Genomic DNA, 15,302 nt, shown 5'->3' on the forward strand with positions numbered 1-15,302 from the left:
AAGAGAGCTGGAGGGATTTTGGTGATTGTCTTAAAGGTGACAAAGAGTCATGTAGTCATGCCTACTTACACAATATTGGGTTTTCATGGTCTCACAGCTTTAAAAGACATTACATTTTTCTATTTGGCTTAAACAAGGTTAGAAATGAGCATAAAATATTTCATGGTGGGGGCTTCTGTGGTTGTTGTTGAGGCAAGGTTATGCTCAAAATCCTACAAGCTAGGCTTAAGCAGCGTGTGAACCAAGAACTACTGGAAATACAAGCTGGGTTTCGAAGAGGCAGAGGAACTAGAGATCAAATTGCCAACATTCACTGGATCATGGAGAAAGCAAGAGAATTCCAGAAAAACGTCTATTTCTGCTTCATTGACTACGCTAAAGCCTTTGATTGTGTGGATCGCAACAAACTGTGGCAAATTCTGAAAGAGATGGGAGTACCAGACCACCTTACCGGTCTCCTGAGAAACCTGTACGAAGGTCAAGAAGCAACAGTAAGAACCGGACATGGAACAACCGATTGGTTCAAAATTGGGAAAGGAGTACGACAAGGCTGTATATTGTCGCCCTGCTTATTTAATTTATATGTAGAGTACATCATGAGAAACGCCGGGTTGGATGAATCACAGGTCGCAATTAAGATTGCCGGGAGAATAATCAACAACCTCAGATACGCAGACGATACCACCCTAATGGCAGAAAGCGAAGAGGATCTAAAGAGCCTCTTGTTGAGGGTGAAAGTGGAGAGTGCAAAAGCTGGTTTTAAACTCAACATTAAAAAAACTATGGCATCTGGCCCCATCACTTCCTGGCATATAGAAGGGGAAGAAATGGAAGCAGTGACAGATTTTATTTTCTTGGGCTCCAAGATCACCGCAGACAGTGACTGTAGCCATGAAATTGAAAGACGCTTGCTCCTTGGGAGGAAAGCTATGGCAAACCTAGACAGCATAGTAAGAAGCAGAGACATCACCTTGCCGACAAAGGTCCGTCTAATCAAAGCTATGGTTTTCCCAGTAGTAATGTATGGCTGTGAGAGCTGGACTATAAGGAAGGCTGAGCGCTGAAGAATTGATGCTTTCGAACTGTGGTGCTGGAGAAGACTCTTGCGAGTCCCCTGGACTGCAAGGAGGTCAAATCAGTCAATTCTAAAGGAAATCAACCCTGAGTGCTCATTGGAAGGTCAGATACTGAAGCTGAGCTCAAATATTTTGGCCACCTAATATGAAGAGAAAACTCCCTGGAAAAGACCCTGATGCTGGGAAAGATTGAAGGGAAAAGGAGAAGGGGACGGCAAAGGATGAGATGGCTAGATAGCACCACTGATGCAATGAATATGGACTTGAGCAGGCTCCGGGAGAGAGCGCAGGACAGGAAAGCCTGGCGTGCTGTGGTCCATGGGTTCACGAAGAGTCAGACACGACTGAACGACAACAACAACAACACAGGAATTAAGGCAATCAGGGCACAATGGCTGGCCAGAAGGTTGTATGCCAGAAGTCTTCAGCTCCACTTGGGACATGCAAGGCCTCAATATTGTATGGAACCTGCTTTTCTGCTCTTCTCAAAGACCAAAAAACCCAAGTTCCCTTCCAGATACAAGCCCTCTCTTTCCCCAATTTGGGGTGGGGTTGTGTGTGCGCTTCGTAATGATCTTTATACAGTTACAGCATAAATACCTTTGACCAGGAGTGCGTTCTCTTTTCTCAGAAGTATTTCTTGCAAATAGCAGGTAGTTCTCACTATTGTTTATTATTATGCTACCAAATGTCTCATGGTGGGCGAGAGCTGTGTGGAAGGGGGACCTGTAAGGATCTCCGCAGGCAGAGGTTGCAGTGTGCATCTATGCACTCTCTATGCAGGGACTCAGAGGCCTGCTTAGCTTTAGCAAGACGGCTGCATCATGTGCCTTCAGGCCATGGCCCTGGGACCTACATGAAGCCATGTTAATTTTCAGTGTATGTAAAGCACTCACGCTGACTTTCACAAGTGACAAATATTCAACTTTTAGGCTGGTGTCAGGGCTGGTGTCAAGGGTAGACATGGCTGGGCATCTGCCAAGGGCCTGCGCCCCAGCAGGGGCCCACTGACAAGAGCCCCCTGGAATTGCTCCTCCTTTTTACCATTGCAATCTGCTTGTTCACGGGCCTTTTGCTCTGGACCAGACAATGGTGGTGGTTAGAACCAGGAGATGCCACTGACTAGCTCTCTGCCTGTCAAGCAAGCAAGTGAAGCAATGATGAGAAAGAGGATGAGGAGCAACAGCAGCTGGTGACAATGGTGGTGAGAAGGGAAACCCCACTGAGGGACAGGGCCCGTTAAAGTGTCTTCTTCAAGGGCCCTCAGAAACCTGGAGCTGGCGCTCGCTGTTGTGCAACAAAAATGAATCCAACAAATACGCATAACCAATATAGAGTTTTATTTCTGCAACACCGCTTGGTTTACAGTATTACAGTTTTGTATCTGCACACAACTGAGACCAAGGAATGGATCTGGCTTTCTTTGGTCAAGAATGTTCTTCCAATTAAGGGGGTATAGGGTTGCAATCTTAGTAGTAGCTTACTCATGCTCTGATATCAGGGCATTCTGTTTCTCTGAAAACAGCCATCATTTGTTTGCTCAGTTTTATTTATTATGGTCAAATACCACCCAATAGCTGAAGCTCTCCGGGTAGTTTGTTTGTTTATTGATTTCATTTCTATACCGCCCAATAGCCGAAGCTCTCTGGGCGGTTCACAAAAATTAAAACCAAGCAGTTCACAACAATTAAAACCATAAAATACAAGATAAGATACAGACGATAAAATAACAATCTAAAAGTTTAAGGGAGCAATCCTATGGCCGTTAGACAGCATCTGGGGGGCCATAGAATTTTTTGGATTCCTGGGTCCAAGGGCGGAGACAGTGCTCTGACCTTGGACCCAGCAGTCCGAGCTCCCCTCCCTCTCCTCCTTGCAGCTGGCACAGAGAATTGTGCTGCAACTTCAGAGAAGAGGGAAAGTGGGTGGTTCTGTGGGTGGGGAGGGGACTGGGGAGGCCGGCTTATGAAGAATCCTCCAGCCTCCCTCCTGCTCTGCAGAGCCCCAGCTAGATGGGCGAAAAAGCCCATCTAGCAAAAATGCAGACTGGGAGGAGCATGGAAGTGAAGAATTCAGAGGCTGACGGCCATCCCAATAGGATTGTGCCCTAAAACTACATTATAAAAATAACCAAACAGAAGCTAGCAGCAGTGCAAAAATTTTAAATATAGTATCAGACATTAGGCAAACTGAAAAACTAAAATACCCTGACGAATAAAAAGGTCTTCACCTGGCGCTGACATAAGCATAATGTAGGTGCCAGGCAAGCCTCTCTGGGAAGCACATTCCACAACCAGGGTGCCACAGCAGAAAAGGTCCTCTTCCTAGTAGCCATCCGCCTTGCTTCTTTTGGCAGAGGCTTCTAGACAAGGACTGCGAAAGCTGATCTCAGGGTCCGGGCAGGGATGGATGTGTGATCCAAAGCCTATATCCCCGTCTGAAACCCCCTTGAGCTGCCACCAGTCAGTCTAGAGAATCCTGAGCTATATGAACCTGAGGTCTGATTTGATATAAGGCACTTTCCCTATTCCTGCCTGTAAGAGAATGACTAAACTATGCCTAAGACAGATACATTTCCTACAAACAAAATGTCGAACATCCATTTGAGAGATTATGAACAAAAAAAAGCAGAAGAGTAAATAAGATTTAGATCAGGGGTGGGGAACTTCTGGCCCTCCAGATATTGACTCCCAGCTCCCATCAGTCCCAGCCACCATGGCCCATGGATGATGGGAGATGCAGTCCAACAACATATAGAGGGCCACAGGTTCCCTCACCCTGATTTAGATAAAATCAATTCACATTAAGGAAATGTTTGTATTTCTTCCATTGGTTTAACACTCATCTTGCACATATTTTTGTTTTAGTTTGGTACTGTTGGCCAATTTGATAGTTTGGTATATATTGAATTCCATGTTTAAAAAACAAATCAACAAATCCACAACAGAATGTGCTGATAAGAGGCGACAATTAAACATAAGTGAAAACTTGCATTGTCCGACAGCCAAGAACCAGCTTCTCTGGACTTTACTTAGGGTCAGAATCTGGTCTCCCAACAGTGAAACTGATTGGCATCCAGTCCAAGTCCGAGAAAAAATAAGATCTGTATTCAGATTGTGAAGAGTATCTTATGTAGGCAGAGGCTTGAGCTAGATGAGTATCTTCTTTCTGTAATTATCTTGCCCTTTTGCAAGATAAACTCCCTTCTCAAAAATCCTACAGGTTCAGATCATCTGGATCTGTAAAGATTTCAGAAATTAGTGGGCTTTTATCAATACACATAACAGCTGCAAATCCCAGTCCAAAATTAGGCGTGCACTGGTAGCCTCTAAATTACATGAATGGGATGGGGCTGAAGAACAGGATTCTTCAGGAGGTGGCTCCTAAGGCACAAAGAGGCCAAATGAGGAAGGGGGAAATCATTTGGAAAAGGGCACTTCATAGAGGAGAAACAAACCCCTTCATATCTCAAATTAATACCTAGAATTTGGATTTATTTAGTGATAATTTTCTATGGAACGGACAGATGAGCAGATTATGAAAGACTCGGCAAACTGAAATGTGCTTTTGGGGGTTATTAGTATTACTATTATTACCCTTTACATTAGAATCTTATACGCGTGTACTCAGAAGTATAACCAAGTATGCTAGTATGTACAGATCTCCCCATTGGGAAGATCCAGAAATCTGAACCAAGTTGTGTTTTATAATGCCTTAAACAGGTCTGAAGATTATTCTCAGTAGTTTCTCTTGGAAAAGGATTCTATACTCCAAATCCAAATTATTATAATCATCACAAAGCTTACATCTACCTCTGACTCGGCCACATATTCATCTGTGATCTTCCATATTGGTCTACTAGTGATGCAACAGTTCCTGGAGGAGAAAGAAGGTATAAAATAAGATTTTTATATCTTACACATATATCAACGTTTCACTGTCATGTAACTCAGAGGTGGGCAGAAGTTAATTCAGGATCGACTGGTAAATCTCCAGATGATTTGCAGTAGACTGACAAGGAATTCTGACTCCCAGTGGTATAATAATAGCAAAAACAAAAAGTACTTTTTCTGCTCCTATCTTAGGCTGCTAAAAATAGAAAGCTTGTGGCAAAATGAGTAGATTTGTATGTCAGCTCCAGTTCTGGTACAGAAAACAAATTCCTGGGCTGAGCATATGTGCTCAGAGGCACTTTGTTCCTCAATTCTATGTCCGCCTTCCTGAGCCACTTATTTTGCACCTGGCTCCAGTTGATGGAGCCTGGAGTTCCAGTGAAAAACAAAGTAGATTTTGCAAGCCTGATGTCTGCCCACCACTGATATAACCATCTCAACCTTCCGAGCAGAAGTGCTAATAGACATTTAAGAGATTGTTTGCCACCTTTTGCTCCTCCCAGAGTCAGGCTACTAATGGGCGTACGTCTCTTGCAAACACTGAAGAGAAGAATGCAGCAGAGCAGTCTTAAGGAGTCCCATGAGTGACAGACATCACTGCTGCTGCTTTTATAGGAAGCTAGATTCGTCGTCTGTCTGGACCGTGTTGGTCAGGTCACGTTGCACGTCGGGCCTCTTCAGATCATATAGCTCCACTCAATTCGCAGCATACAGCGATCTCCAATGTCATTGCTCTTTAAGGGGTGGGGTGGAAGTGGAGGCTACCCAAATTACCTTGGGATGATACAATTATTTCTATGCCACTGCTGCACTGTACAGATGCAAGGGAAGCAGGCATGCTTGTGGCCCCGTGAGCATGGATAGAGTACTGCTGTCACCCTTCTCAGCCCTTTCCCCAACTTGACCTTAACTCCTTCCCCTTTCCTTACATTCTTATCTAGAAACCATGTCAAATAAGGCCTGTTACCTATAACTATACCTTTTAAATCAACTGCACTTCTGTGGCAAGAATGGTTTTTTTTTTAAAGTAGGAGACAGTGGTAAAATAGTCTAATTTCAGTATTTTGGTTTCCTTTAGCTGCCAACTGTCTAGACTAGCCTTCCACAACCTGGTGCCCTCCAGATGGGTTGCACTACAGCTCCTATCATCCCCAGCCAGCAGCTACAGTTCAACTCATTGGAAGACAAAAGGTTGGGAAAGGTTTTCCCATAGTTGAGAGAACCTTCTGACATCCCCAGCTCAGTACCTTTGAATTCTGCCAGGGTCCGTCTTAGGGCAATATTCAACTGAGAGAATGCATGAAGTCTTTGCTCGAGATCAGAATTGTTCACAGGCTCCTGGATTAAGGCCAACCTAGGAGATATGCTAGTTAGTATTTATGATGGCATATTCTATCAGTGCCTAACATTTTTTGGGTCAGTGGGCACATTTGGGATTTTGAGAGTGTCGTGGGCACTCTCATAAAATGGCTCCCGTGGTGGGGCTTGCCCATTCATAAAATGGCTGCCAAGGCATTTTATGAATGGGCAGTCATAAAATGACAGTCATAAAACACTGGCAGTCACAAAACACTCATTTTTCAGAAGGCAAACTGGGAAAGCTAAAAGAAAAGTAACTTGCCCGAGAACCTAAGAACAAAGCAGAGGTAGGGTCTGAGCTCCAACACACAAAAACACTCTTTTGAGCCCAAATAAAGATGGCGCTGGAGGGCAGCCCTTCACTTTACAGCATGCCTACCTCCTAGTTAATTTTTTTTTAAATTTTTTTATTTTACAATAAAAATCTGGAGGGGCAAGGAGCCTGGTGGGCACCAAGAGGTGTCCATGAACACATTGGTGCCATACTGCAGCCCCCAGTGTATCAAGTTAGCATGTATTATGAACACTGCAATGAAACAGCTGAATATAAAGTTAGGATCTTGAAGGTGCTCTTTCCCAGCTCCAGCTCCTCTTAGAACAGCATTCTCCAACCTGGGTACCTCCAGAATTAGGTGTCTAGGTTTGCTCTACAGCTTCCATCATCCCTGACCACTGACCATGTGAGCTGGGGATGATGGCAGCTGTGATCTAAATCAGGAGGCATTCAGGTTGGGGAAGGCTGCCTTAGAAGCTGTTGCCATTCAAGGCCCATTGGTGGGTCGACAGATGCCTCAGGCTGCCCACAGTGGGAAACGATGCTGGCCTAGATTCCCAGTAGGGATCTACTTATGTGCTTAGACCCCTTCTCTCCATTACATGCAATCCCTTCTTCTATGAGCTGCACCTTCTCCTCCTAATCTGATCTCCCCATCATGCTGCTTCTTGAGAGTGTAATCCTGCTCCCCCAGCCTGTGCACACACAGAGATCAGGAAGTGCCGGGGCTCTCCATGGGAGCCAAGCAGAACCTTGCCTTCTCTACCATCACCGGGCCAAGCAGGTGCTCTCCTGTGCCTTGAACACCTTGCTTTTCATGAAGACACATGCTAAGGGAAGAGGATTGTACTTCTATGTCCAGGACAGTCACCTATCGTCTTTTTATCAGGCTCCTTCTCCCCTGCCCCCCACTTTAGCTCCTGCTCAGGATTCGAGTAGGAGAACATTCTGGCAGATTGCACCCCTGTGGGTCAGATCTGTCAGTGCCCCCCACTCCCTTAACTGAGGCCAAAATCTTTATTTCATGTTTATACTGCCCACTAGCTGAAGCTCTCTGGGCAGTTCACAAAAATTAAAAACCACAAGGTACAGCATAAAACAGTATAAAATATGAAACCTTAAAACTACAATATAAAAGTAGAACCAGAAGAAAATCTGGCAGCAATGCAGAGATTTAAAATACAGAGTTAAAACAGAGTTAAAAAGGCTAGAAGGTTAAAACGTTACTGGGCAGTTTAAAAGTACAGTAAATAAATAACAGAAAATAAGCCACGGGCTACGTGAAGTAGTTCTTCCTTTTATTTGTCCTGAATCTCCCACCACTTAACTTCATTAGATGCCCCTGGGTTCTAGTATTAGGAGAGAGGGAGAAAGTCTTCCTGACCACTTTCTCCCCACCAAGCATGATTTTACAGACCTGTATCAGCGCCTGTGAGCACAGTTTAAAACTTCACTGTTGACTGTCATGGCACCATCACAAAATGGTTACCACATGGGGGCATGGCTACTCACAGAACATGTTGCAGGGGCCAGAGTAGCCACAAAAGGCAAATAACTTGCCTAAGAACAAGGCACAGAGTATAAGTTGGAACTAAGCCTTAAATACTAAACCACGTATTTGCTGCCACAAAACACAACAAAATACCCATTTCATGGAAGGAAAACTGGTGATGATCAGATGTACACATCATCACACAAAATCAAAACACACACGCTCCAACCGGAGGGAAAACACAATGAGAAACTTGTTTTTAAATCAGGGATTTAAACTGACCTTTTTCTTGCTGATTTAAATCATTGACTTCACTTTGATTTAAATCATTGGCGCTTACTTTTGCACATACATCTGCATACAAGATGCATGTGGGGTGGGGGGCTAGGACGAAGGACCAGTCCTGTTCACGGCCACCTTAAACTGTCTATGTCGCATTTCAGTGTATACTTTTCGAATCCCGACATTTTAGTAGCAGCACCACATCATCGTGCCCCCATCCCCCACATACACACACCAAGAATGGAAAATCTACCAGATGGGGGAGAGAGAGAAAGGAGACCCAAGACTTTGGTGCGGAAGCACAAGAAGGGAGGGATGGAAAAGTGACAAAAGAATTCGGGGTGAGGCACTTGTGCGTTCATTTTCAGGGATCACGCAAAAGCAAGTCTCACTGCATTCAGTGGGTCTTACTCCCAGGTAGGAGTGTACATCAGATTACAGCCTGAACATGTGACTCCACTTGTTTTACACTTTACAGAGCAGCAAACCTGGGTTCTGGTGGACAGACTATGAGTTGGTTGGAAGTCACAATCTTTACAGAGGGGCTCGGCTCCCAAGTCCTAATCTTCACAAAGAGGCTTGGCTCCAAAGTCCTAATCTTCACAAAGGGGCTCGGGGCCAGATTAATTGGGTGGCAGAACTGTCTAGTTTGGGAATTCAAACCCACAGCTTGCAAAGGCAGACTGCCTGTTATTTCCTGGTCAGATGTGGCTGAAGGAGTGGTGTCCCTTCTGAAGAGGCGTTTGACATCCTAGAGAGCAAGAAAAGAAGAAAACATTTATTGTAGGAATTATTAATCAGTGATGCAAATATCTGTCCCTTCTAGTATTACTTGCTAATATATAAGGTGTTTAACAGCAGTGATGGGCTAAGGGCTGTATGGAATGTAGAGATGAGACAAACACTGCAGATGTCTAAACCACAGTCAAGCTACAGCATCAAAACAAAGGATTAGGAATGAGATGGGCAGTATGGTGTAGTGGTCAGTGTTGGAAGAGGTCTGGGGAAGCCTGGGTTCAAATCCCCACTGAGCCATGAAGCTTGGGCCAGTTGCTCTCTCTCAGCTTAACATACCTCACAGGATTATTGTGAGAAGCTAAAGAGGAAAGAGAACAGGGTAAGCTCCTTGGAGGAAAGGTGGAATAAAGATGAAATAGAAAGGACTGAAATGGTCTCATTCTGTAAAATTGTATCTACAAATAAGCAAAGTAAAAACAGACATTGGGCACTATTTTTCTTCAATGAGATAATTTGATCCTTGTATGAAAGGCTCATTTGACATATATGTTAAAGGATAGTTATGAGATCATAATATATGCCTTCTTTACTTTTGTAAGCTTAATATCAACAAGGTCACCAACCAATTTTTAAACCTGTAGGAAAACCGACAGGAGCTGGGCAAATCACCCCTAAGCAAGGAGGGTGTATATTTTCCAGATCATCCAAACACGGACAGATTAACATTTGGAAATAAGCATTAAGTAGGACATGATAGCTAGCCAAAGGGGAAAACGTGCACACTGAAGATATTTGGGAACATACAGGTGTTCCCAAGGGATGCAACATTTAGGTGTTTATACATTAATGCTCTTGAGCACACTCCGGGAGAGAGTGGAGGACAGGAAGGCCTGGCGTGCTATGGTCCATGAGGTCACGAAGAGTCGGACACAACTTAACGACTCAACAACAACACTAATGCTACAGGAATCTCCTAGCCAAGACCAAGGCACTAAACAAGAACACCAATAAGGTTGGCATAAAGGAAACCAGCTGGAATAGAGACAAGCAGTGGGATAGAGTGAACAAATTCTAAAGGGAGAGGGAATATTGGGGCAGTACAGCTCTGTATCAAAGGGGGCATAGAGTCCAATAAACCAGAAAACTTAGACAACCAATTTCTTTCCTAGAATTGCTGAGGGTGGTTATACCAGGCCTGAAAAGTAGTTCCAGAGACATACTAATGCCAACCTAACCAGAATGCCAAGAGTAATCTTGAGATGGAGAAAAACCAGGGAGGTATCCAAAGGATAAAGTATTGTAATAATGGGCAATTTCAATTACCCTCACACAGGTTGGGTAAACTCATGTTTGACACAAGAAAAAGACAACAATTCTATAAACCATAAATGAACATGCCTTAAAATGGTTGGTCATGAAGTCAACCAGATGGGACGCTACCTTAAATGGTGTCAAAGGCCTGGAATGAGATTCAACTATTACAGAACTAGTTGGGGGTAGGGGAGAAGATCTCCAAAATGACTATAGAGATTATTAGAAACCATACAAATAGAAGCTCAGTGAGAATGTAAGCCACAGATTACAAAAAGGTACCATTAAAGTACCAGTGATTAACAAGAAGTCAAGGAAGATACTAGAGGCAAGACTGATAAGGGGATGTGTTCTCTTTATTAGCTGGTAACTGGTTAAAGAAGAGGAAGCAGAGAGTAGGATGAAGTGGACAATTCTCACATTGGAGGGAAGCAAGAAGTGGAGTTCCCAGAGGATCCATATTGGGATGGTTGCCTCTTACATGTTCATAAACAATTCAGAAAGGGAAATAATGGCAGAAGAATGGAGGCTATTTCAGGACTGGGAGCAGCATGACAGCAGACACAAGAGATGGGGGACGTGAGGAAACAATAGGAGAGAACTTCCAGATTTCCATTTCCAAGTTTTCACCTGCAGAAATTCACTCCCTGGCTGCCGCCAGATCTCCTCCATCTCTCCAATCAGAGTGTTGAGACGGCCAATCTCCTCAGAGAAGGTGGCTGTCTTTGACGCCTGCTCATTTTCTATCTCCTTCTGCAGTTCTTTCACCTTTCCCAGGAAGAGATTTTTTTGTGCCTGTTCAAACTGGTGCAGTTGCTCGAATTCTGACACAGTTGCATTCCATTCAATTTCAACCGCTTTCTGCCATTGGCAAAAGGGACACAACACAGAAAGATCAGGGCTAATCTCAATGTTATGGGGCAACTCATGACCAGGGTGCTGCTATTCTGTGCCTTCACAAAAAACGTAAACAATCTGCAGGCTATGACAAATGAAGATCTCTCCCAGGGCCAGTCTATGTGTGCATATGCATCATATCATAGCTCACAGCTGAAAGTGTGAACCAACTGCGCTGAAAAGCACTGTGCTCGAGGCAATGCAAAATTATCATACCAGTTCTGTCAGTGGTAGAAGGCAGGGACCTAACAGAAGCAGATGAGATTAAGAAGAGGTGGCAAGAATACACAGAAGAACTATACAGGAAAGATCTGAATGTCCCTGATAGCCATGATAGTGCGGTCACTGAACTTGAGCCGGACATCCTAGAGAGTGAAGTCAAGTGGGCCTTAGGAAGCATTAGTAACAACAAAGCTAGCGGAGATGACAGTATTCCAGCCGAGCTATTTAAAATCCTAAAAGATGATGCTGTTAAAGTGCTGCATTCAATATGCCAACAAATCTGGAACACTCAACAGTGGCCACAAGACTGGAAAAGGTCAGTTTACATTCCAATTCCAAAGAAGGGCAACGCCAAAGAGTGTTCAAACTACCGCACAATTGCACTCATTTCACATGCCAGCAAGGTGATGCTCAAAATCCTACAAGCTAGGCTTCAGCAGTATGCGAACCGAGAACTACCGGAAGTACAAGCTGGGTTTCGAAGAGGCAGAGGAACTAGATATCAAATCGCCAACATTCGCTGCATCATGGAGAAAGCAAGAGAATTCCAGAAAAACGTCTATTTCTGCTTCATTGACTACGCTAAAGCCTTTGATTGTGTGGATCACAACAAACTGTGGCAAATTCTTAAAGTGATGGGAGTACCAGACCACCTTACCTGTCTCCTGAGAAACCTGTACGAGGGTCAAGAAGCAACAGTAAGAACCAGAGATGGAACAACCGATTGGTTCAAAATTGGGAAAGGAGTACGACAAGGCTGCATATTGTCGCCCTGCTTATTTAACTTATATGCAGAGTACATCATGAGAAATGCCGGGTTGGATGAATCAGAGGTCGGAATTAAGATTGCCGGGAGAATTATCAACAACCTCCGATATGCAGACGATACCACCCTAATGGCAGAAAGCGAAGAGGATCTCAAGAGCCTCTTGTTGAGTGTGAAAGAGGAGAGTGCAAAAGCTGGTTTGAAACTCAACATTAAAAAAACTAAGTTCATGTCATCTGGCCCTATCACTTCCTGGCATATAGAAGGGGAAGAAATGGAAGCAGTGACAGATTTTACTTTCTTGGGCTCCAAGATCACCGCAGATGGTGACTGTAGCCATGAAATTAAAAGACGCTTGCTCCTTGGGAGGAAAGCTATGGCAAACCTAGACAGCATAGCAAGAAGCAGAGACATCACCTTGGCGACAAAGGTCCGTCTAATCAAAGCTATGGTTTTCCCAGTAGTAATGTATGGCTGTGAGAGCTGGACTATAAGGAAGGCTGAGCGCCGAAGAATTGATGCTTTCGAACTGTGGTGCTGGAGAAGACTCTTCTCCAGCACCACAAGAAAAGGAGAAGGGGACGGCAGAGGATGAGATGGCTCGATAGCATCACCGATGCAATGAATATGGACTTGAGCACGCTCCGGGAGAGAGCGCAGGACAGGAAGGCCTGGCGTGCTATGGTCCATGGGGTCACGAAGAGTCGGACACGACTGAACGACTGAACAACAACAACAACAAATCTGTCAGTGGTATTTGACCTCTGATGACTCATTCATGCATGCCAGTCATCAGTTGATGCTGCAACCTGTACTCTTCCTATAAATATTCTTTACCCTTCTTACACATACATCTGTCCAGGTGCAGATATTATGGGTTACAAACTGCAGTGGTTGGGCAGGACAGCACAAGTTCTCTACTAAAAGCAGACACCTCCTACCTTACAGGAAAAACACAGCCTACCCACCTTAAAAATAAAATGCTGTAAATCCAAACAAATAACCATGGATTTGAACAAAATTCATATATGGATGTAGTATTTACTCTCAAATAGAAACACACACTAACCAGATGCTTTTTAATAGTAGCTTGGCCTTCCAATTGCTTCCCCTTGAGACTCTCTCTCTCTCACTCTTTAGTTTCTGGAGTTCGGTCTGGATTTGTTCCTAAAGGAAGAGGAAAAGACAAGATGTCCCTGCCCCGCATTGTCAGGAGGAGAGCACAGACTGCCCTACAAAGCCATACAAGGTATTTCCCAGAGGTAAGCCATGTGACTTCTATTGCAATAACAAACAAAGACAAAAGAGGGGAGGGGCAAGTCCAATAGCCCCTATAGCAACTTGAAGTCAAACAAACTTATTATGGCATAATAAATTAATAAGGTCTTATTAATCCTATGCACGTGTAGATAGAAGAAGTCCTACAACTCCCAGCACAGGATTGCTCCCTAAATATGGTCTTTAAGGTGCTGCAAGACTCTTTTTGTTTCAGATCACACAACGCAGACATGATCAAATATATGTGTTCCTTTTAGTTTGATCCTGTAACTGACATACATCATGGTAACTGTAACAGCTAAAGGATGCCAAGTTCCCAGCTACTCCTTGAACTGAAGATTTCAACAAGGCTTACTTCTGAGTAGCCCTATATAGGATTTTTATCGTATACACTCCGATGTAAGAGTACGCCCCATGGAAGTCAAGGGGGCTTACTTCTGAGCAGACATGTATAGTATTATGCTGAAAGAGAATTTCAGAAGGCTAGTCCTGCTAGTCTGTGGTTGTAGAAACAAAAGATCTTGTAGCACCTCAAAGACTAGCAAACATGTTATGGCATAAGCTTTTGTGGACACTGTCCACTTCATCAGGTGCATGAAAAACTTATCAAAGATGTAAACAATGTAATATTAAAGCAACAGATATTAACCATGTATATACATATATATTGTCATTATTATTATTAGACCAAGGGAAGAGTCCTAAATAAGATTTGAAGTGAACATCGGATATATTCCCACCCCGCTTTGTGTGCGTGTGTGAACAGGGCAGACATGTGAACAAACAAACGGGGGCGGCTAAGGCGAGAAACTGAAGGTCCCACCTTACAATCCTGGGCAGCCTCTTCAGTGGGATGTACCACATGAGACTGGCGGTCGCGGGACTCCCTGCAGATTACACAGATCGGCGTTTCATCATTCCGGCAGAAGAGTGTCGGGGGCTCCTGGTGCCTTCCGCACACGCCCTTCTCTCCTGGCGGGGCTTCTGGGGCCTCCAGCGTCAGGCTTTTCACCAGTTCTACCACGCTCCTCAGCGACCTGTTGGCCCGGAAGTTCCTCTGCGGGACCGCCTGCCGGCACTGAGGACAAGCATAACTTCTCCCCGCTGCTCCCACGGGGCCCCGGCACCGAGCGACGCAGCCTTGGCAGAAACTATGCCCGCAGTCTAGCGACACCGGGTCCTTGAAATACTCCAAGCGAACTGAACACGCGGCTTCCTCCCGCAACTTCTCGAGAGCAGCCACGGCACCTCCCAGGAGGGGAACAGAGGAGCGGACCGAAAAGAAGCCCGCGTCGTTCTTCTCCGCGTGTCGCTTTTGTTTTTTAGTTTCGTTCGCATCGCGGCGGTTTCCGCCCTCGCCTGTGTTTTCATTGGTCTCTCTCGCTGACTGGAGCGCATTGGTGCTTTTTTCTTGGGGGCGGGGGAAGGTGTGGGCGGGCTTTAGCTGTGAAGACTAATTTCAGAAGAACGGCGGTGATACGCTGGCTCATTATGGACTTGAGCGCGCTCCGGGGGAGAGCGCAGGACAGGAAGGCCTGGCGTGCCATGGTCCGTGGGGTCGCGAAGAGTCGGACGCGACTGAACGACTCAACAGCAACAACAACAGCACGCTGACTCATTGGCGGGGAACGCGCGGCCCAAGCGAAAATGTGCTGTTGTCTCGCTTGCTCGGGACCCTCTCTTTATTAACCATGTCTGAACCAGCGGCTGTGTC

General features: G+C 44.9%; 1 protein-coding gene across 3 annotated transcripts; it reads right to left on the reverse strand.

Moving 5' to 3' along the window:
* Nucleotides 1-1,962: 1,962 nt before the first annotated feature.
* Nucleotides 1,963-14,927, reverse strand: LOC146355210 (uncharacterized). Of its 3 annotated transcripts, none has more exons than XR_014787133.1 (7): nt 14,412-14,927; nt 13,380-13,477; nt 11,056-11,286; nt 9,044-9,127; nt 6,217-6,323; nt 4,889-4,952; nt 1,963-4,315 (listed from the first exon to the last, which is right to left on the reverse strand). XR_014787133.1 is itself a non-coding variant. In XM_084830382.1 (7 exons), the coding sequence occupies exons 3-7, from the start codon at nt 11,095-11,097 to the stop codon at nt 4,306-4,308; spliced, it is 486 nt and encodes a 161-aa protein (XP_084686508.1). In that variant the 5' UTR covers nt 11,098-11,286; nt 13,380-13,477; nt 14,412-14,927; the 3' UTR covers nt 1,964-4,305. The 3 variants fall into 3 exon arrangements, 2 of the variants coding, with proteins under 2 accessions (XP_084686508.1, XP_084686509.1); XM_084830382.1 differs by having other exon boundaries at nt 1,964-4,315; nt 8,865-9,127; XM_084830383.1 differs by having other exon boundaries at nt 1,964-4,315; nt 8,865-9,127; nt 13,380-14,927.
* Between the last annotated feature and the right edge of the window lie 375 nt (nt 14,928-15,302).

The sequence above is a fragment of the Heloderma suspectum genome, chromosome 2 (assembly GCF_057233095.1).
Source record: "Heloderma suspectum isolate Gila_16-S chromosome 2, 16-S_ref, whole genome shotgun sequence".
Lineage (NCBI taxonomy): Eukaryota > Metazoa > Chordata > Lepidosauria > Squamata > Helodermatidae > Heloderma > Heloderma suspectum.

Bases quoted from the DNA above. Each gene is read 5' to 3' on its own strand.
- LOC146355210 (XM_084830382.1), bottom strand. From the start codon at position 11,097: ATGGAGGAGATCTGGCGGCAGCCAGGGAGTGAATTTCTGCAG. The intron at 6,324-8,864 runs GTTTGCTGCTCT...CATATCTCCTAG, and splicing joins GTCTGTCCACCAGAACCCAG to GTTGGCCTTAATCCAGGAGC. The intron at 4,953-6,216 runs GTACTGAGCTGG...TTTCTCCTCCAG, and splicing joins GACCCTGGCAGAATTCAAAG to GAACTGTTGCATCACTAGTA.